Raw genomic sequence first — 21327 nt, 5'->3', positions numbered from 1 at the left:
ATGAGATCATGCAGACTAATTATGCTTGACCCTGACAAGTTAAGGTTGTCTTCTGTTTGTACATTTGGTTCATTCAACTCAGTGTGGATCTCTGCCAGTATGTGTGAACACATGTGTGCATGTGTATCTGTTGTCCCCTTTAGTCATTCTTAGGTCCTCTTCGTATAATTGCTTTCGAATCTGTGTTTCTGTCTGATTTCTTTTCCATGTCATGTGATATAAGAAATAGGACACAAGCCTAAGAAGCAAGATTACTTGTATCCTGGTTTTCTCATCAGATTTCAGTAAATAAGTTTTTTATCCTTCCGGTTTATTTTTTTAAAGAGGGCTTAAGGCATTAGTTTTTATCATTAGATCTTCACAGAACTGTTGTAAACCTCATAAATATTGATGATAGAGGAGTTTATTTCTCGGCATGTATATGTGTTACTAAATTTGTACTGGATTCCTAATCTTATCTAGTTCCTGAAGAATTTATGTATAATCCCCTTACCCGATCTTATGGAGAGCCTCATAAACGGCCAGAAGTTCAGAATTCAACCGTGGAGTTCATTGCGTCTTCAGATTATATGGTAACTATTCAGTGTTAAAATTAGTCGTGGGATGCAATTGTATTGGTCATTTGTAATTTGCTGTTAAGTGAATTTTTGTCTAAATTTTGAAATTGTCCATAGTATGAATTTTTTGAAATAGTGCTGAAAGTTTATACTTAATAAATAGAAAGCTCTTTGTAAAGATTACTTGATCTCCTAGAAGAATGCAGTTATATCACTAAGAAACATCGGTAATGTTTCATGATGAGCACTAGCATCTACAATTTGTTGTCATTTTGATTTGATTACTTGCATGGAATGAATATAAATATTCTTTTTACCATTTTCCTTAAACAGAAAAACTCGTGTTTTTGCCAAAAACTGCCATTTTCACGCTCTTAAAGATACCACCATCTTACTGGTTCACCCAGTACAGATATCAAGATAAATGGATATTAACTTGCATCTGACTTTTCTCTTTCCACTTCATCATAAAATTCTACCTGTTTTTTAATTATACTGATTCTTCAGATCTCATTCTTCTTTTCCGCTTACAAAAACAAATTCTTCGCCTAAGTTCTGCTCATTTCTTTATTATTTCTACTCATTTAAAATATCTGTATAATAACTTGCATTTCTTCTGTGTCCTCACTTCCAATCTTTGTTGTCTGCATAAATGTAAAATGTTGCTAGTGGGAAAAGGTGAATAGGGACAGCTAATGTGTATGAAGTTCCTGGTGCTTGACCCATTTCCTTCTTTATTTCTGTGATTTTTTTTATGATCCTTTGTGTCCAATTTCGCATCTGCCCAACTACTGTTTTCTCGTCTATTTCCATATTAATATATTTTCCATTTTAACTCATGGTCACTTTTACTCTCAGCTTCTTCTTCACAACTTATTATATTCCCAACTCTGTTCTGGCTCCTTAGGAATCAGTCTAATTGAAGTGGTGAAGTAAGAAGTAATCTTTAATTTTTAGCATATGACCTATATGATTCTTGATTGGCATATCTTCCTTTTTTTTTTTCCGAATACACTCAGTAAATATCCAGTAGTAGTTGTGATATAAAAAGAATAAATTATACCTACTAAATACGTTACATTATTTCTATTCCTTTCAGCTTCGTCCACCTCAACCAGCAGTTTACTTGTTTGTTTTAGATGTGTCTCATAATGCAGTGGAAGCTGGATATTTGACAATTTTGTGCCAGTCACTGTTAGAAAATCTAGACAAGTAAGAATTTTTTTTACTCATTTTGTGTGTGTGTGTGTGTGTGTGTGTGTGGTATGTGTGCGTGTATGAAGTGTTTATTAGCAATTTATGGGGTTGGTTTTTATTAAGTTTGATTTCATTCATTTGTCACTAAAAGAGTACGTCCTGGCTACTTTAGAATAAAGATCCTGCTACTTAGATTATTATGATTTATGACTTGATATCTGATTCTTAAAACCATAAAAGTTTTAATACTTGGTAAGGAATTTAGATCTCATCTAACTATCTCTCTGACTTAGCAGATCTGAGCACTGGGACTCAGAAAATTCAACTTAGCCAGGGTATCAAGAGAGAAATGAGAGAAATCTAGCTGTAATTTATGCCTGAGCAAGGAGTTTTTCATAAGATAGTTTAAAATGTGCTAATGAGAGAATGAGCCAAATAAAGGGAAGGAGGGAATTGATTTTGTGCTGAATATTTCAGGAAACCAGAAACTGAACAGGCGCATTAGTAAGGAGCTTTATTGTGGAAGTGGAAACAGAGTATGGCATAGGGTGCTTATACTTGGCTTTAATTCCTATCTGTGTGTCTACCAGTATTAGTCATGAAGGAGACCCGTAAATAACTTAAAAAATGAACCTTCCAAATCTCTGGAAAACAAAGTTGTTTATACATTTCTCTTTCTACTCCAACACTCATAAGAAATATGACTTAAGATTGTTAGTAAGAGTAGTTTCCTATTGCAGTGATTCTTGACAAGTGTAGAGGTGTAGGGGTGGTTATGTATGAATATTTTGTCAGAAGTACTAGGTTATTCCAAAAGGTTCTTTTCCCCCATCTTCCATTTGAGTTTGAGAGTCCTTGCTCTACTGAGTGCTAGCTGTTGCCACCATAATTGCATATCACTGATCTTGGCCTGTGAATAAACTGATAACATTGAGACATTCAAGATTAAAAACATCCATAGACATTAAATGATTTGCTTTTAGATTCTGTTAGTAACTTGGAGTTCTCATATTTTTATCCTTGATTGAAGCATTTGCCCTTTTTTAAGTCTCAAGTGCTTAATTCGGACATAACTTCAGCATTGTGTGGCAATGGAAGACCCTCTGCAAAGAAATAGTTTTGTTTTTTTGGTTTTTTTTGCAGTACGCGGGCCTCTCACTGCTGTGGTCTCTCCCGTTGCGGAGCACAGGCTCCGGACGCGCAGGCCCAGCGGCCATGGCTCACAGGCCCAGCCGCTCCGCGGCATGTGGGATCCTCCCGGACCGGGGCATGAACCCGTGTCCCCTGCATCGGCAGGCGGACTCCCAACCACTGCGCCACCAGGGAAGCCCCAAGAAACAGTTTTTAAGACTGAAGAGTTAGCTTGCTGGAAAAGTATATGAGAATATAGCCCTAGAAATAGGAGCCAGTCCAACAAAGATGAGCGACTGCAAATTCAGTGGACTATGCAAAGCCAAAAAGATAAAATTGGGAATGAAAAATAGTTTTTAAAATTATCATTTCTTTCTTTAGGCTTCCTGGAGATTCACGAACAAGAATAGGATTCATGACCTTTGATAGCACTATTCATTTCTACAATTTACAAGAAGGATTATCACAGCCTCAGATGTTGATTGTATCTGATATAGATGGTAAGCAGTGAATAAAATAAAACTGTTTATTAATAAAACAGAATTTTGGAATTAAGCCTACTTTATTTTACAGTACATCTTGTTGTAATGCTATATGGATAATTTAGCCTACTTTGGTATTTGTTTTAAAATAACTGTTTTCCTGGAAAATACTTGATTCTAAGTTTTTTATACCCATGTGTGTGTACTTATACATGCTCGAGCACACACACACATATAATACATACAGTGTATATATATATTTAATAAAGCAATATTATGGTACCCGTTAACATGTATGGCCTTAGAAAAACTAAGATTTTTTAATTCAAAATTCTTTTGGCTTATTTATCATTTGGTTAAAATATATGTTTTCCCTATAGATGTTTTTCTACCTACACCGGATAGCTTACTTGTGAATCTGTATGAAAGTAAAGAGGTGAGATTGATTTTTTTCTTAAAGTATTTCTCTTACTTCAACTGATTACTAAAATGCTGAACATGTGTTTACTTGGTGTATATTAACATTGCAGTAGACAATGTAGGTAGATATCTGTTGACTACTCACTTTACAGTCCTCCAAAATGCAGTGGCACATACTATACTCTGGAATGTTTTAAAGAATAATATTGCTTTGCCTTCTCAGTAATTCAATTTTTAATCTTTGTTTTCCCAGCTTATAAAAGACTTATTGAATGCATTACCAAATATGTTCACCAATACAAGAGAAACACACAGTGCCCTGGGTCCTGCGCTCCAGGCTGCCTTTAAATTAATGTCTCCAACAGGTGGCCGTGTGTCTGTATTTCAGACACAGTTACCTTCCTTGGGGGCAGGACTTCTGCAGTCCAGAGAAGATCCTAATCAGAGATCAAGCACAAAGGTATTTTATATTAGTTTCTCTGTCATATTTAAGATCGTGTCTTCTACCTCTATAGACTGTGTAATTGTTTGTTATTCTATTTTTCTACTTCATTGATAGTAAAAAAAAAAAGAAAGAAAATTGGTTTTCTTTTTAGAGAGTTTAATTCAATTATTGTTTTGTTTTTGTGTTGCAGTGTGTTCTTTTTATTACTTTGTTTACAAGTCATAGAAATTTAGAATTATCTACTCTAACCCTTTCATGTTACAAATGGGGAAACAGATTAAATGGTCTTGCCAAAAGTTATTAAGTATTTTATGGTAAAGATGTGACTTGATTTTCTGACTCCACTGCTCTTTTCTATTTCACAAGTGATAATACTTACTAAATCTGAGATATTATAATTTAACATGCACATACTAACAAACTTTTTTATTATAAAGGTAATATAAATCATTGTATAAAACTTGGAAAGTGGAAACAAATATAAGTCAATTATCTCACTGTCAGGATAATAACATTTAGTTATACAAATACAAATAAGCATAACTGGGTATCATACATTATTCTATATTTTTTAAATGACTTTTTTCATTGAAGGGTACATAGCATTTTCTGAGGTCCCTAAAAATTCTCCTGAAAAAAATGTTTTTTAGTAAATGTGAAAAACTTGATTTAATTAATTGCCTGCTAGCTGTTGAATAGTTGTCGCCAGTGTTTTCACTATTAAAAAAAAAGAATATGAGGCTGAATATTACTAGGGTTTTACATGAAGATTTGGTCAGGGTATTTTAATCCCTATTTCAAATAATAAATGAACTGGGACAATGATTTTTGTTCTGTGCATAAGTTTTGTCTGACCTCAACTTATATATGTATGAAAATGCCATTACAACTAGTTATGAGTATGAATTAAACACGTTTAATAGTGTTATAAATCTTTAGCCACGTATTCGTTTTTTCCATAAGATAAATTCCTAGAAGTGAAATAATTGGATCAATGAGTATAAACTGTATTTAAATTACTATTGTATTCTACTTACTGGGGGTTTTATCAACCTGTACTCTTAAGGACTCATCTTCTAGCCACCATTAAGTATTGTTGCTTTTTTATTCTTTACCAATTTGCTAAAGAAGAATAGCACTATATTGTAATCCATTACAAAATACTGAGGTGTTTTGAACAGAGCAAAGTGTTTACTGATTCTTTGATACAGTTTTAGGGGTTTTTTTCTCATTTAACTTCCAGAAATGTTCTCTATCTGCCTGGGACTCAAAAGCTTAAGTATCTCCTCCGTTTTAAACTCTGATATAATAGTCATACACTATAGTTAAGAAGATTGAAACATTTTGTTGTGCAATGTAGCATAGTAATTAAGAACTTGGAGCCCGGCTCTTGCATTCTTAACTCTTCTCCGGTGCCACCTCCTCAGCTCAAGTGTCCTCATACCAACAGGAAAAACTTCCCTTAATCTGTTATTCTCTCATGTTGTTATGTAACAGTATATGTACAGTAATGGGTAACAGCACTCACTCTGGAGCCAGACTTCTTGGGTTTATTATATTCCAGCATCTACCACTGAATGACAATGTAATTGGTCGAGTTACATAATCATTTTTTTGGCCTCAGTTCTCTCATCTGTAAAATGTTGGTAACTCTATGAGATATATGTTATTATGAGGGTTAAATAATTTATATAAACATCTGTGCTGGCACATAAGTGCTTTATAAATGTTAGCGATTGTTATTATCCTCATAGGAAATTTGTGCCAACTACCCAGACATTTTAAAAACTCCTTAGTTTGATAGGGGGACAGAGGATATCCTCTTCCTTATTTTAACAGACAGAAATATATGCATAATTCAAGGTTTCTAGCTCTTACTTTATGACCTGTTGACTTAGGTTGTACAGCATCTTGGCCCTGCAACTGATTTTTATAAGAAACTTGCTTTAGATTGCTCAGGGCAGCAGACTGCAGTGGATCTGTTCCTTTTAAGTTCACAGTACTCTGATCTCGCTTCTCTAGGTAAGGAGATATCATTGTGTTTATCTGTTTACATAAACATTTTTAGCATATAATTAAATCTAAACTCTTTACTAAGAGTTCTCAATAGTTTGGGGAGAAAGATGTGAATTAGATAATGTCTATGAAAATTACCCGTAAACTTTAAAGCACTATACACATATAAAATGCTATTATGGGTTGTTGTTGTTTTTTTCAAATACAATTCCTTTACCATTCTGCTCAACAGTAAATTCATTATATATTTTACGAATGTTTGTGTTTCTCAGATATATATATTATCCCCATTTTGACCACTTTAGTTTTATTTCACTACGAGTTAGATTTCTTCATAATACAGAATGTGCACTGCTATTGGACAAGTAGAATATTATTGTTTCTGTAGCTAATACTTATATTTCTCTCTAAAGCTTGCATGTCCAAGTATTCTGCAGGGTGCATCTATTATTACCCATCTTTCCACTATACTCACAATCCTTCACAAGCAGAAAAGTTACAAAAAGATCTAAAACGATATCTCACAAGAAAAATTGGATTTGAAGCTGTTATGAGAATAAGGTGTACTAAAGGTATGAAATTATATAAATTATACTTTATATTATATACTTTTGTCAAAATTAATAAGCATTCATATACTGATGACCTTTGACTACCTATAATGATCATAAAGGATTTTCTGCTTGATCCAGTTAGCTATACCCTGTTTTAAATATAGTTATTAAATAATTGCCCAATTTTTTAAGCAATTTGAATAAGTGGGCAAAGGTAATGTTTTGCTTTATTAGAAAGAACCCAAGAGAAAGTCCACATTGGAGGTGATTTCAGAAGAATTTGAGGAATAGGGAAGATCTTAAGTGAAAATCGTCAGATTAATAACCTTTGCCTTCCTAATCATTCAAATGGTCTTCAATTTACATTATCTCTTTTATGTGAATGTTTGCTGGAGGGATTCTCATCCCTTATTTTAATTCTTAAGTAAGTTGTATAGTAACCTTCATTTGTTTAATTTTGTACGTTACGTCTTTTTTGTCTGACTTCAAATTACCTATAGGAAATTTTGTCTGACTTCAAATTTTGTCTGACTTCAAATTACCTATAAGATCGTCAATACAAGTTAAATGTGTAGCCTCCTTTTATATAACCTGCATTGGTGTTTTTGAATTGATATTTTAGAACCTCCACCAACAATCCAATACTACTCCCCAGTTATCCTTCTGATTCAAAATCAGAGATATTTTTTATTTTAAAAGGTAGCTTTAGGGCTTCCCTCGTGGCACAGTGGTTGGGAGTCTGCCTGCCAATGCAGGGGACACAGGTTTGTGCCCCGGTCCAGGAGGATCCCACATGCGTGGAGCGGCTGGGCCCGTGAGCCATGGCCGCTGAGCCTGCACATCCGGAGCCTGTGCTCCGCAGCGGGAGAGGCCACAGCAGTGAGAGGCCCGCGTACCGCAATTAAAAAAAAAAAAAAAAAGTAGCTTTAGCCTGAGGTAAAGATACTAATGTTACCTCATCTTTTATAACAAGTTTTCTCTTCTGTAGGTCTTTCCATGCACACTTTCCATGGAAACTTCTTTGTCCGTTCCACTGATTTGTTATCCCTCGCCAACATCAATCCTGATGCTGGATTTGCAGTACAGCTGTCAATTGAAGAAAGTTTGACGGATACTTCCTTAGTGTGCTTTCAGACAGCCCTGTTATATACATCAAGCAAGGGTAATGTTAACAGAAATGAAATATAACCTGCAACAGTAATTCTCCCCTCCTTTCACGTGCTGGGAGAATAGGGAGAAAGAATGAACACCAGTGGGAAGTAATGGAATTTATATTAGTTAATCAAATATATGTTCCATTCTTTTTTTAATATTCATTTTTGAATCTTTAAAGATATCTTTTTTGACTTGTGGAAGATTCGTATTCTCAGGATCATGCTATTATAATAACTCATTCTAAATCTACCTGTGTCATCCTGAGCATTATTTCTTTCCCCATAACATAAGAAATTCTGCACGGCACTTCAGGCCTACATTTGTTATTTCAGTCTAAGTTTTCTGATATTTTATTACGTTGCGTATAATTTAGAGTGAGTGATATTAAGATAAAACCAGAACCTAATGTTCGACTATATAAAAAATATATGTTCATAGTCTTTGTTCAGATTTGGAGAATGTTTAATTTTCTTTAAAACATCTTTATTGTAAAACTTTGTTTTTGTGTTTCAAAATCAAAATTAAATGGTTATTTAATACAATCAAAACAATAGCTTGAATAATATTTTGACCTGTCTGCTTTCTTTCTTTCTTGGTCTAATGTATTTTGCGATGACATGGATCCATCCTTTCATTAGGTGAGCGGAGAATTAGAGTGCACACACTTTGCTTGCCAGTGGTCAGTTCGCTAGCAGATGTATATGCAGGGGCTGATGTACAAGCTTCCATCTGCCTCCTGGCAAACATGGGTGAGTAAAAAAGTGAAGCAACAGGTGAAATATATTTTCCTGTCCTAAAAACTGAAACCTGGGCATTTTTTTTACCCTAGAAATCCCTTATTTAAAAAGTATATGTTTTGGGCTTCCCTGGTGGCGCAGTGGTTGAGAGCCCGCCTGCCGTTGCAGGGGACACGGGTTCATGCCCCAGTCCGGGAAGATCCCACATGCCGCAGAGTGGCTAGGCCCGTGAGCCATGGCCTCTGAGCCTGCGTGTCCGGAGCCTGTGCTCCGCAACGGGAGAGGCCACAACAGTGCGAGACCCGCATAACGCAAAAAAAAAAAAAAAAGTATATGTTTTACATTTTCATTTGCAACAGTGTGAATTGGACTGTTCTTATATTTCTTATTAATTCTTTAGTTTAAAAATTATGTGTGGGATTCATAATCACTAATAACTGGTAACAACTCAAATGTTTTTCAAATGGTGAATGCGTGAACAAATTATGGTACATCCGTATAATGGAATATAACTCGGCAATAAAAAGGAATTAACTGCTGATATGTGAATGGGTGTGACTCTCAAAGGCATTATGCTAAGTGAAAGAAGCTAGACTCAAAAGACTACATACATATGATTCCATTTATATGACATTCTGGAAAAGTGAGAATTACGGGAATGAAGAATAGATAGTGATTATCAGGGTTGGTAGCAGGGGGAGGATTTCACTACAAAGGGGCAGCCACAGGGGATACTTTTAGAATGATGGATCTTGATTGTGGCAGTGATTACATGGCTATGCATTTGACATACATATATGACACTCTGAAAAGTAAATGTTATTATATGTAAGTTTAAAAACTCCTTTGGAGAATTAGTATAACACAGTGTTTTGTTTTTAATGAATTTACCTTTTAGATGAATGTAGAGGTAAAATGAACCTTGTTATTTTCCACATATTCCTGGAGAGAGATAAACATTATTACTCATTTTGGGAAAAAGTTTAATAACATTTACTAAGTATCCCAATATTTTAATTATCATTTTTTATCCTACATTTCAAATTAATTATACTGTAACTATTTTTCAATAATTGTTTTATTTTTAATATTTGGGCATTTGTATCTCTGTTTTACTAAAATATGTACCTGGAGGAAAATAAGTTCCACACTGATATCTGGCTCTTCATTGTCTATATTTAGGGAACCTGTGTTTAGTTTGCCCTCTTTTTTTGTTGACCAAGGAATGCTTTGACAGAGAAGATATTAGAGGATCGTAAGGGATAATTCAGGTTGCAGAACTTGCATTGTTTATGCAGAAAAGAACGATGCTTTATACACGTGACTTCTGTTTGAGTAATGAAAAGATACCCAGAGCTTTCTCAGAAGCAGATGGATGGTACATCTTCTCTAATATCAATAGCAATTAAGTGTTTTTAGACTTAAAAAGATTAAAACAAAAAGGTCCAAAACAATCTAGATTTGTTCTGATTGTCAGATTTATTCAGATTTAGTTCCAAAATTGTCTAATGAGCAGATTTTTTTTTTTTTTAATGGCTGCACTGCACGGCATATACATGATCTTAGCTACCCAGCCAGAGGTTGAACCCACACCCCCTGCAGTGGAAGGCTTAACCACTGGACTGCTGGGGAAGTGCCCAGATGCTTTTAAATTGAGGGAGCAAGTGAAATGTATTTTTCTAACCTAAAAATGGAATTTTTGTTGCTTTCTTAAATATTGCATGTAAATTGTATCTCATAGTATTCATTGGCATCTAATGATTAAATTCTTTTTCATTTTGGTTGCTTTATAGCTGTGGATCGATCAATTTCATCAAGTCTATCAGATGCAAGAGATGCCTTAGTGAACGCTGTGGTGGATTCATTATCTGCATACGGCTCAACTGTCTCAAATTTACAGCACTCTGGGTTGATAGCACCCAGCTCCCTCAAGTTGTTTCCTCTCTATGTTTTGGCCCTTCTCAAGCAGGTAGTTCTCTATATACTGTTAGATTTAATAAAGTCTTTTGAAATTCTTGATACATACGTGAAAAATGAAACCTAGGTTTTCTGAGGGATTTTAAATATTTGATTAGCCAATTATACAGCTTAGCATTGGAAAAGTTTTGAACAGGAAAAGGTGAGTGGGAAATGATGGTATACAAATACATGATGAGTCTCATACAGCCATATGCTCTCAGTCTAACATGTGGGAGCAGCTTGAATAATGGTGTGCGTATAGCGCACTCGTAGTGTGTGCTCCTGGAAAGAGACTTGACTGTTCATGGAACATCTTCCCAAGTCTTAGGCACCACAATAGGTGTTATATATACATCATCTTACTTAATCCTTACAGCAGCCTAGAGAGGTGAGTAGTATTTTCCCTGTTTTTCTTATGATGACAGTATATCTTTGAGAAGCTGAGTTACTTGCTCACATACCTACCTATTGAATGTCAGAGCTGAAAATTGAATCCAGGCCTGTCTGCTTTGAAGGCTGCGCTTTTTCCATGACTGACGGTATATATTTGTTTTAATATTTGTCCACTATATTTATGTTTTACTGAAAAATGTGTATCGTTTTTCCATGTAGAAAGCATTTAGAACTGGTACAAGCACACGCCTGGATGATCGTGTATATGCCATGTGTCAGATAAAGTGTCAGCCACTTGTTCATCTAATGAAAATGATTCATCCCAACCTATACAGGATAGACAGACTGACAGATGAGGTATGATTTTTTTTTCAATGTGTTTGAAACTTTTTAATTTAAATTTATTTGGGTGTCTTGATTCTACAGCTAAGGTAGTAATGTATTATTAACAATTTCTTCCATCTGTTTTTCCCCTGTGGTAATAATACATTAAATAAGGACACTAACTATGGATTTGATTGGACAATATGACTGTTAGATACTGTCATAGTTACAGAGTTTTCAAAAATAGTTTCATATGGGGAGTAATTCACCTTGTGGGTTTGCTTACATTTACTGCATAGGTATGCTGTAGAGTGGGCAGTTCCATCTATATTTTGAAGATATTGACTGTTTCTGATGTGATCGGAGTGAAACTTTGATTATATTATTGTAAACCAAATCTGGTATCCAACAGTATTTTTTTTTTTTTTTGCGGTATGCGGGCCTCTCACTGTTGTGGCCTCTCCCGTTGCGGAGCACAGGCTCCGGACGCGCAGGCCCAGCGGCCATGGCTCACGGGCCCAGCCGCTCTGCGGCATGTGGGATCCTCCCGGACCGGGACACGAACCCGTGTCCCCTGAATCGGCAGGCGGGCTCTCAACCACTGCGCCACCAGGGAAGCCCCAACAGTATTTTTAATATGCAAATATGTAATGTCATTTTTCTTCCTTGTGTTAAAATTCTGCTATTTGGAGTCATCTCTGTATTTTGTTACTAGAGGAATGTAAAAAAGTCCTTTGCAGCAGATTTAGTAGTCATACTTTTAACATATCCTGATCCCAGAAGGGAAGGAAATGGACAGGTCATTTTACATATTCATGTTTTTATCTTTTAAATTTGAATACATTCAAGAGTCTTTTAATTTAAATACATCTGAGCACCTTGATTCTACAGCCAAGGTGGTAATGTATTATCAATATAGTTGGCCCTTGAACAACGAGGCGGTTAGGGGCACCAACCCCTGTGCAATTGAAAATCTGTGTTTAACTTTATAGTCAGTCCTCTGTGTCCTCTGTTCTGTATTCAACCAACTGCAGATCATGTAGTACTGTAGTATTTATTTACTTATTCAAAAGAACTGCATATAGGTGGACCCATGTAGTTCAAACCCATGTTGTTCAAAGGTCAACTGTAATTTTTTGCATCCTACAAAATTCTCAAGTATCATTTTTCAGTATTTCATAAAGAGCTAGTGGCAATTAGCTTCCAGCCTGTAATAATAGTAATGTAAGTACATTCACATTCCATCTTTTTCTTTTCAGGGTGCAATACACGTTAATGACAGGGTGGTACCTCAGCCACCTCTTCAAAAATTGTCTGCAGAGAAACTGACACGAGACGGTGCTTTCCTTATGGACTGTGGCTCTGTAAGCACCCACTACTGACAAAAGCTTAACACTTCCAGCTGGCAAAAGGAGAAACACTTACAGGGTCCAGCTCTGTTATCACAGATCAGGCAATGAAAGGTGGATTAGGAACTCAAAGGCAGTAAATTGGTAACTGGCACAGGTGGTCAATTTATTTAAGAGGAGTAAAGAGATAAATTCCTGTCTTCAACTATTTTACCATCAAGAATCATAAAATTCAAAGGGACCTCAAGAATTTATCTAGTTTAACTTGATCCATTGTCTGAAATGCCATTAATAATTAGGAGTTCAGGAGAGATCATTGGACAGGGTGATGGTAAAGGGTGTCAGAATGGGCAAGATGGCTTCATAAATGATTCCTTATGAGCAGGAAAGGGATTCTGATAGCCACAGTATGGGGTGGGGCAGGAATAGGGTAGGGGTGGGAGGCATTAGTTGAAGTACAGAGACAGTAATTGAAATGATGGAACTAGTGGGTAGGAAATAGAGAAAGTCAGTTATCCTGGTTGAAGCATTACATTCGTGTTGGGAAAAAGGTAAGGAAAGCAGTAAAATATATTTTATGAGAAGCCTTGACATTTAAGCAGAGAAGATATGAACCACTCTAGATTCCTGAATGTAGATTCCAAATGTGCCAGTTACAGTTTTCCTTTTTTACTTTCATGTTTGTTCGTACTTGATTTGAGTTAGTATACTTTGCCTCTTTTATGCTTGATAATTTTGAGAAAAGTAGCTATACTGGATTTCTGCTTAGGGAGTTTTAATAATTTTGTTGTTATTTTTAGGTTTTTTACATTTGGGTTGGAAAAAGCTGTGACAGTAACTTTATAGAGGATGTGCTCGGGTATCCGAATTTTGCATCAATACCACAGAAAATGGTCAGTGGATTTTGTGTACTTGTTTAAAATTTATTTTGTGAGATAAAATTCCCATGAGTCACATTTTAACCATTTTAAAGTGTACAGTGCATTAGTTTTTAGTATATTCACAATGTTTACAACCACTTCCAGTATCTAATTTCAGAGCATTCACCTCAAAAAGAAACCTATATCCCCCAGTTATTCCTTTCTTTTTTTTTTATTTTTGAATTTTATTTATTTTTTTATACAGCAGGTTCTTATTAGTCATCAATTTTATACACATCAGTGTATAAATGTCAATCCCAATCGCCCAATTCATCCCACCACCACCACCATCCCCCCGCCGCTTCCCTGCTTGGTGTCCATACGATTATTCTCTACATCCGTGTCTCAACTTCTGCCCTGCAAACCGGTTCAGCTGTACCATTTTTCTAGATTCCACCTACATGCGTTAATATACAATATTTGTTTTTCTCTTTCTGACTTACTTCACTCTGTATGACGGTCTCTAGATCTATCCACGTCTCTACAAATGACCCAATTTCGTTCCTTCTTATGACTAATATTCCATGGTATATATGTACCACATCTTTATCCATTCGTCTGTCAATGGGAATTTAGGTTTCTTCCATAACCTGGCTATTGTAAATAGTGCTGCAGTGAACATTGGGGTGCATGTGTCTTTTTGAATTATGGTTTTCTCTGGGTATATGCCCAGTAGTGGGATTGCTGAAGCATATGGTAATTATATTTTTAGTTTTTTAAGGAACCTCCATACTGTTCTCCAGACTGGCTGTATCAATTTACATTCCCACCAACAGTGCAAGAGGGTTCCCTTTTCTCCACACCCTCTCCAGCATTTGTTGTTTGTAGATTTTCTGAAGGTGCCCATTCTAACTGGTGTGAGGTGATACCTCATTGTAGTTTTGATTTGCATTTCTCTAATAATTAGTGATCTTGAGCAGCATTTCACGTGCTTCTTGGCCATCTGTATGTCTTCTTTGGAGAAATGTCTATTTAGGTCTTCTGCCCATTTTTGGATTAGGTTGTTTGTTTTTTTAATATTGAGCTACATGAGCTGTTTATATATTTTGGGGATTAATCCTTTGTCTGTTGATTCACTTGCAAATATTTTCTCCTATTCTGAGGGTAGTCTTTTCACCTTGTTTATGGTTTCCTTTGCTGTGCAAAAGCTTTTAAGTTTCATTAGGTCCCATTTGTTTATTTTTGTTTTTATTTCCATTACTCTAGGAGGTGGATCAAAAAAGATCTTGCAGTGATTTATGCCAAAGAGTGTCTTCCTATGTTTTCCACTAAGAGTTTTATAGTGTCCGGTCTTACATTTAAGTCTCTAATCCATTTTGAGTTTATTTTTGTGTATGGTGTTAGGGAGTGTTCTAATTTCATTCTTTTACATGTAGCTGTTCAGTTTTCCCAGCACCACTAATTGAAGAGACTGTCTTTTCTCCATTGTATGTCCTTGCCTCCGTGTCATAGATTAGTTGTCCATAGGAGCGTGGGTTTCTCTCTGGGCTTTCTATCTTGTTCCATTGATCTGTGTTTCTTTTTTTGTGCCAGTACCATATTGTCTTGATTACTGTAGCTTTGTAGTATAGTCTGAAGTCAGGGAGTCTGATTCCTCCAGCTCCATTTTTTTCCCTCAAGACTGCTTTGGCTCTTCAGGGTCTTTTATGTCTCCATCCAAATTTTAAGATTTTTTGTTCCAGTCCCATATAAAATACCACTGGTACTTTGATAGGGATTGCATAGATTCTGTAGATTGCTTTGGGTAGTACAGTCATTTTCACAATATTGATTCTTCCAATCCAAGAACATGGTATATCTCTCCATCTGTTCGTATCATCTTTAATTTCTTTCATCAGTGTCTTATAGTTTTCTGCGTACAGGTCTTTTGTCTCTCTAGGTAGTTTTATTCCTAGATATTTTATTCTTTTTGTTGCAGTGGTAAATGGGAGTGTTTCCTTAATTTCTCTTTCAGATTTTTCATCATTAGTGTATAGGAATGCAAGAGATTTCTGTGCATTAATCTTGTATCCTGCAACTTTACCAAATTCATTGATTAGCTCTAGTAGTTTTCTGGTGGCATCTTTAGGATTCTCTATGTATAGTATCATGTCATCTGCAAACAGTGACAGTTTTACTTCTTCTTTTCCAATTTGTATTCCTTTTATTTCTTTTTCTTCTCTGATCACAGTGGCTAGGACTTCCAAAACTATATTGAATACTAGTAGTGAGAGTGGACATCCTTGTCTTGTTCCTGATCTTAGAGGAAATGCTTTCAGTTTTTCACCATTGAGAATGATGTTTGCTGTGGGTTTGTCTGGACTTTAATATGGACTTTATTATGTTGAGGTAGGTTCCCTCTCTGCCCACTTTCTGAAGAGTTTTTATCATAAATGGGTGTTGAATTGTATCGAAAGCTTTTCCTGCATATGTTGAGATGATCATATGGTTTTTATTCTTCAATTTGTTAATATGGTGTATCACATTGATTGATTTATGTGTATAGAAGAATCCTTGCATCCCTGGAATAAATCCCACTTGATCATGGTGTATGGTCCTTTTAATGTGTTGTTGGATTTTGTTTGCTAGTATTTTGTCTAGGATTTTTGCATCTATAATCATCAGTGATATTGGCCTGTAATTTTCTTATTTTGTAGTATCTTTGTCTACTTTTGGTATCAGGGTGATGGTGGCCTCATAGAATGAGTTTGGGAGTCTTCCTTCCTATGGAATTTTTTGGAAGAGTTTGAGAAGGATAGGTGTTAGCTCTTCTCTAAATGTTTGATAGAATTCACCTGTGAAGCCATCTGGTCCTGGACTTCTGTTTGTTAGAAGATTCTTAATCACAGTTTCAATTTCATTACTTGTGATTGGTGTGTTCATATTTTCTATTTCTTCCTGGTTCATTCTTGGAAGGTTATACCTTTCTAAGAATTTGTCCATTTCTTCCAGGTTGTCCATTTTATTGGCATAGAGCTGCTTGTAGTAGTCTCTTAGGATGCTTTGTATTTCTGCGGTGTCTGTTGTAACTTCTCCTTTTTCATTTCTAATTTTATTGATTTGAGTCCTCTCCCTCTTTTTCTTGATGAATCTGGCTAATGGTTTATCAATTTTGTTTATCTTCTCAAAGAACCAGCTTTTAGTTTTATTGATCTTTGCTATAGTTTTCTTTGTTTCTATTTCATTTATTCCTGCTCTGATATTTATGATTTCTTTCCTTCTGCTAACTTCGGGTTTTGTTTGTTCTTCTTTCTCTAGTTCCTTTAGGTGTAAGGTTAGATTGTTTATTTGACATTTTTCTTGTTTCGTGAGGTAGGCTCGTATAGCTATAAACTTCCCTCTTAGAACTGCTTTTGCTGCATCCCAAAGGTTTTGGATCGTCGTGTTTTCATTGTCATTTGTCTCTAGGTATTTTTTGATTTCCTCTTTGATTTCTTCAGTGATCTCCTGGTTATTTAGTAACGTATTGTTTAGCCGCCATGTGTTTGGTTTTTTACGTTTTTTTCCCTGTAATTCACTTCTAGTCTCATAGCGTTGTGTTCAGAAAAGATGCTTGATATGATTTCAATTTTCTTAAATTTACTGTGGCTTGATGTGTAACCCAAGATGTGATCTATCCTGGAGAATGTTCCATGCACACTTGAGAAGAAAGTTTAATCTGCTCTTTTTGGATGGAATGTCCTATAAATATCAATTAAATCTATCTGGTCTGCTGTGTCATTTAAAGCTTCTGTTTCCTTATTTATTTTCATTTTGCATGATCTGTCCATTGGTGTAAGTGAGGTGTTAAAGTCCCCCACTATTATTGTGTTACTGTCAGTTTCCTCTTTTATAACTGTTAGCAGTTGCCTTGTGTATTGAGGTGCTCCTATGTTGGGTGCATATATATTTATAATTGTTATATCTTCTTCTTGGATTGATCCCTTGATCATTATGTAGTGGCCTTCCTTGTCTCTTATAACATTCTTTATTTTAAAGTCTATTTTATCTGATACGAGTATTGCTACTGCAGCTTTCTTTTGATTTCCATTTGCATGGAATATCTTTTTCCATCCCCTCACTTTCAGTCTGTATGTGTCCCTAGATCTGAAGTGGATCTCTTGTAGACAGCATATATATGGGTCTTATTTTTGTATCCATTCAGCAGGCCTGTGTCTTTTGGTTGGAGCATTTAATCCATTCATGTTTAAGGTAATTATCGATATGTATGTTCCTATGACCATTTTCTTAATTGTTTTGGGTTTGTTTTTGTAGGTCCTTTTCTTCTCTTGTGTTTCCCACTTAGAGAAGTTCCTTTAGCTTTTGTTGTAGAGCTTGGTTTGGTGGTGTTGAATTCTCTTAGCTTTTGCTTGTCTGTAAAGCTTTTGATTTCTCCATTGAATCTGAATGAGATCCTTGCCGGGTAGAGTAATCTTGGTTGTAGTTTCTTCCTTTGCATCACTTTAAGTATATCATGCCACTTCATTCTTGCTTGTAGAGTTTGTGCTGAGAAATCGGCTGTTAACCTTATGGGATTTCCCTTGTATGTTATTTGTCGTTTTTCCCTTGCTGCTTTCAATAATTTTTCTGTGTCTTTAATTTTTGCCAAGTTGATTACTATGTGTCTCGGTGTGCTTCTCCTTGGGTTTATCCTGTATGGGACGCTCTGCACTTCCTGGACTTGGGTGGCTGTTTCCTTTCCCATGTTAGTGAAGTTTTCGATTATAATCTCTTCAAATATTTTCTTGGATCCTTTCTCTGTCTCTTCTCCTTCTGGGACCCCTATAATGCGAATGTTGGTGCATTTAATGTTGTCCCAGAAGTGTCTTAGGCTGTTTTCATTTCTTTTTTCTTATTCTGTTCCGCAGCAGTGAATTCCACCATTCTGTCTTCCAGGTCACTTATCTGTTCTTCTGCCTCAGTTATTCTGCTATTAATTTCTTCTAGTGTAGTTTTCATTTCAGTTATTGTATTGTTCAACTCTGTTTGTTTGTTCTTTAATTCTTCTAGGTCTTTGTTAAACATTTGTTGCATCTTCTCGATCTTTGCCTCCATTCTTTTTCCGAGGTCCTGGATCATCTTCACTATCATTATTCTGAATTCTTTTTCTGGAAGGTTGCCTATCTCCACTTCATTTAGTTGTTTTTCTGGGGTTTTTTCTTGTTCCTTCATCTGGCACATAGCCCTCTGCCTTTTCATCTTGTCTGTCTTTCTGTGAATGTGGTTTTCCTTCCACAGGCTGCAAAATTGTTGTTCTTCTTGCTTCTGTTCTCTGCCCTCTGGTGGATGAGGCTATCTAAGAGGCTTGTGCAAGTTTCCTGATGGGAGGGTCTGGTGGTGGGTAGAGCTGGCTGTTGCTCTGGTGGGCAGAGCTCAGTAAAACTTTAATCCGCTTGACTGCTGATGGGTGGGGCTGGGTTCCCTCTCTGTTGGTTGTTTGACCTAAGGCAACCCAACACTGGAGCCTACCTGGGCTCTTTGGTGAAGCTAATGGCAGACTCTGGGAGGGCTCACACCAAGGAGTACTTTCCAGAACTTCTGCTTCCAGTGTCCTTGTCCCCACGGTGAGCCACAGCCACCACCCGCCTCTTCAGGAGACCTTCCAATACTAGCAGGTAGGTCTGGTTCAGTTTCCTCTGGAGTCACTGCTCGTTCCCCTGGGTCCTGATGCACACAGTACTTTGTGTGTGCTCTCCAAGAGTGGTGTCTGTTTCCCCCAGTCCTGTTGAAGTCCTGCAATTGAATCCCACTAGACTTCAAAGTCTGATTCTCCAGGAATTTCTCCTCCCATTGCCAGACCCCCAGGTTGGAAAGCCTGACTTGGGGCTCAGAGCCTTCACTCCAGTGGGTGGACTTCTGTGGTATAAGTGTTCTCCAGTCTGTGAGTCACCCACCCAGCAGTTATGGGATTTGATTTTACTGCGATTGCGCCCCTCCTACCATCTCATTGTGGCTTCTCCTTTGTCTTTGGATGTGGGGTATCTTTTTTGGTGAGTTCCAGTGTCTTCCTGTTGATGATTGTGCAGCAGCTAGTTGTGATTCTGGTGTTCTCGCAAGAAGGAGTGAGAGCACATCCTTCTACTCCACCATGTTGGTTCCTAATCCCAGTTCTTCCTTTCTATTTTCCCTTGGCAACCACTAGTTTACTTTCTATCTCTACGGATTTGCCTGTTCTGGACAATTCATATACAGTATATGGAATCACACAATATGCAGCCTTTTGTGTTTGACTTCTTTTACTTCTCACAGTGTTTTCAAGGTTCATCCATGTTGTAGTATGTATCAGTAGTTCATTCTTTTTTATGACTAAATAATAGTCCATTGTATGATACCACATTCTGTTTATCCAGTAATCTGTTCATGGGCATTTGGGTTATTTCTACTCTGGGGCTGTTGTGAATAGTGCTGCCATGAACAGTTCATGTAGAAGTGTTTGTGTGAACATCTGTTTTCAAGCTTTCTTGGGTATGTAACTAGGAGTGGAATTGCCGGGTCATATGGTAAACTCTAAGTTTAACTTTTTGAGCAACTGCCAGACTGTTTTCCAACAGCTTTAACTTCTCTAATTGAAATTATTTTGCTGGTAATAAACATAATTTCTTCAGTAGGCCTTTACTGTATGTGTGTTAATACCAAAGAAATATGATTCTGAAAGCAGTTCTCTATACTTAATGGAAAAGGCCTACCTTATTGTAAATATATCCTTTCTCCTAAATGAATATAAAGTCAATGTGATTCTTACCAGATTTGCTGTTTGATTTATTTTTTTTAATTTGACACATTAATCCCAGAGTTCATTTCTAAGACTCAACAAATGAGGATAATAAGGAAAAGTTTGAAAAGAGAGAATACTATCAGCAACGGGGAAATCATGTGAAAAACAGGTCCTGCTAAATAAAATAGTAAACTTTATTTTATAGCTGTATCTATGCACTGTGATACTGGCACCATAAACATATCAGTGGAACAGAACAGAGTACAGAAATGGATCTAATTCATGAAAAATAGAATGCGGTAAAGATTGCATTTCAAATCACTGAAAAAATGGAATATTAGAAAAATAATATTTATTATATTAAAATGGGTAAGGCCTTTGTAAGTCAGTGGTAGAAAAGGTTAAAGAATCTGAGAGCATAAAAATAAAACATTTCTATCTGGTAAAATAAATAAAGCCAAAAGACAACCAAATCAGAAGATTATCGGTAACTCATATGACTGGAAAGGGGCTTATTTCTCTGGGATAAGAAGTTCTCTTACAAATTTTTAAGAAAAGGACACCCGCACTCCCTCAAATAAGAAAATGAGGAATGATTTGAACAGGTACTTCATGGGCAGAAGATATAGTAGTGGCCATATGAAACAGTGTTCAACTTCATTTGTAATTAAGAAAACAAAATAACAGCCTAGCATTTCTTTCATTTATCAGATTTTTGCCAGCTGGTAAAATTTTTTTAAATTTGATAACAGGCAGTAATGCAGAGGGAATAGGTCAACCGGCCTGTCAAATACTATTGATTGGACTCTACATTTACACAGTCTTTTGGAGGGTCATTTGACAATATCTGTTCAAATTAAAATCACACAGTGTATAAAACAGTAAATTATTTACTCCTAAGAATATATCCTATAGGTATATTCATGGAAGTATTTATATGTACACATATACTTGTAGCATTAAATAAATAATATCTATGCATCTGTTAAAAAGAATACAACCTGAAGAGAGAATA

The 21327-nt window shown here is 36.1% G+C and overlaps 1 protein-coding gene across 4 annotated transcripts in view; it reads left to right on the top strand.

Moving 5' to 3' along the window:
* The window catches only part of SEC24B (SEC24 homolog B, COPII coat complex component), a 94720-nt gene that overhangs the window by 71213 nt on the left and 2180 nt on the right, over window positions 1-21327 (top strand). For all 4 annotated transcript variants that reach the window (XM_030864092.3, XM_030864089.3, XM_030864090.3 and 1 more), the window contains 13 exons: window positions 463-572; window positions 1657-1769; window positions 3267-3385; window positions 3748-3803; window positions 4041-4247; window positions 6131-6254; window positions 6662-6820; window positions 7791-7964; window positions 8596-8706; window positions 10488-10663; window positions 11266-11403; window positions 12630-12734; window positions 13520-13612. In XM_030864092.3, the coding sequence (XP_030719952.1) occupies window positions 463-572; window positions 1657-1769; window positions 3267-3385; window positions 3748-3803; window positions 4041-4247; window positions 6131-6254; window positions 6662-6820; window positions 7791-7964; window positions 8596-8706; window positions 10488-10663; window positions 11266-11403; window positions 12630-12734; window positions 13520-13612 (1685 nt within the window). The remainder of the gene's footprint in view (window positions 1-462; window positions 573-1656; window positions 1770-3266; window positions 3386-3747; window positions 3804-4040; window positions 4248-6130; window positions 6255-6661; window positions 6821-7790; window positions 7965-8595; window positions 8707-10487; window positions 10664-11265; window positions 11404-12629; window positions 12735-13519; window positions 13613-21327) is intronic.

This window comes from Globicephala melas, chromosome 5 (assembly GCF_963455315.2).
Source record: "Globicephala melas chromosome 5, mGloMel1.2, whole genome shotgun sequence".
NCBI lineage: Eukaryota > Metazoa > Chordata > Mammalia > Artiodactyla > Delphinidae > Globicephala > Globicephala melas.
This window is presented reverse-complemented; position numbering and strand designations above follow the sequence as displayed.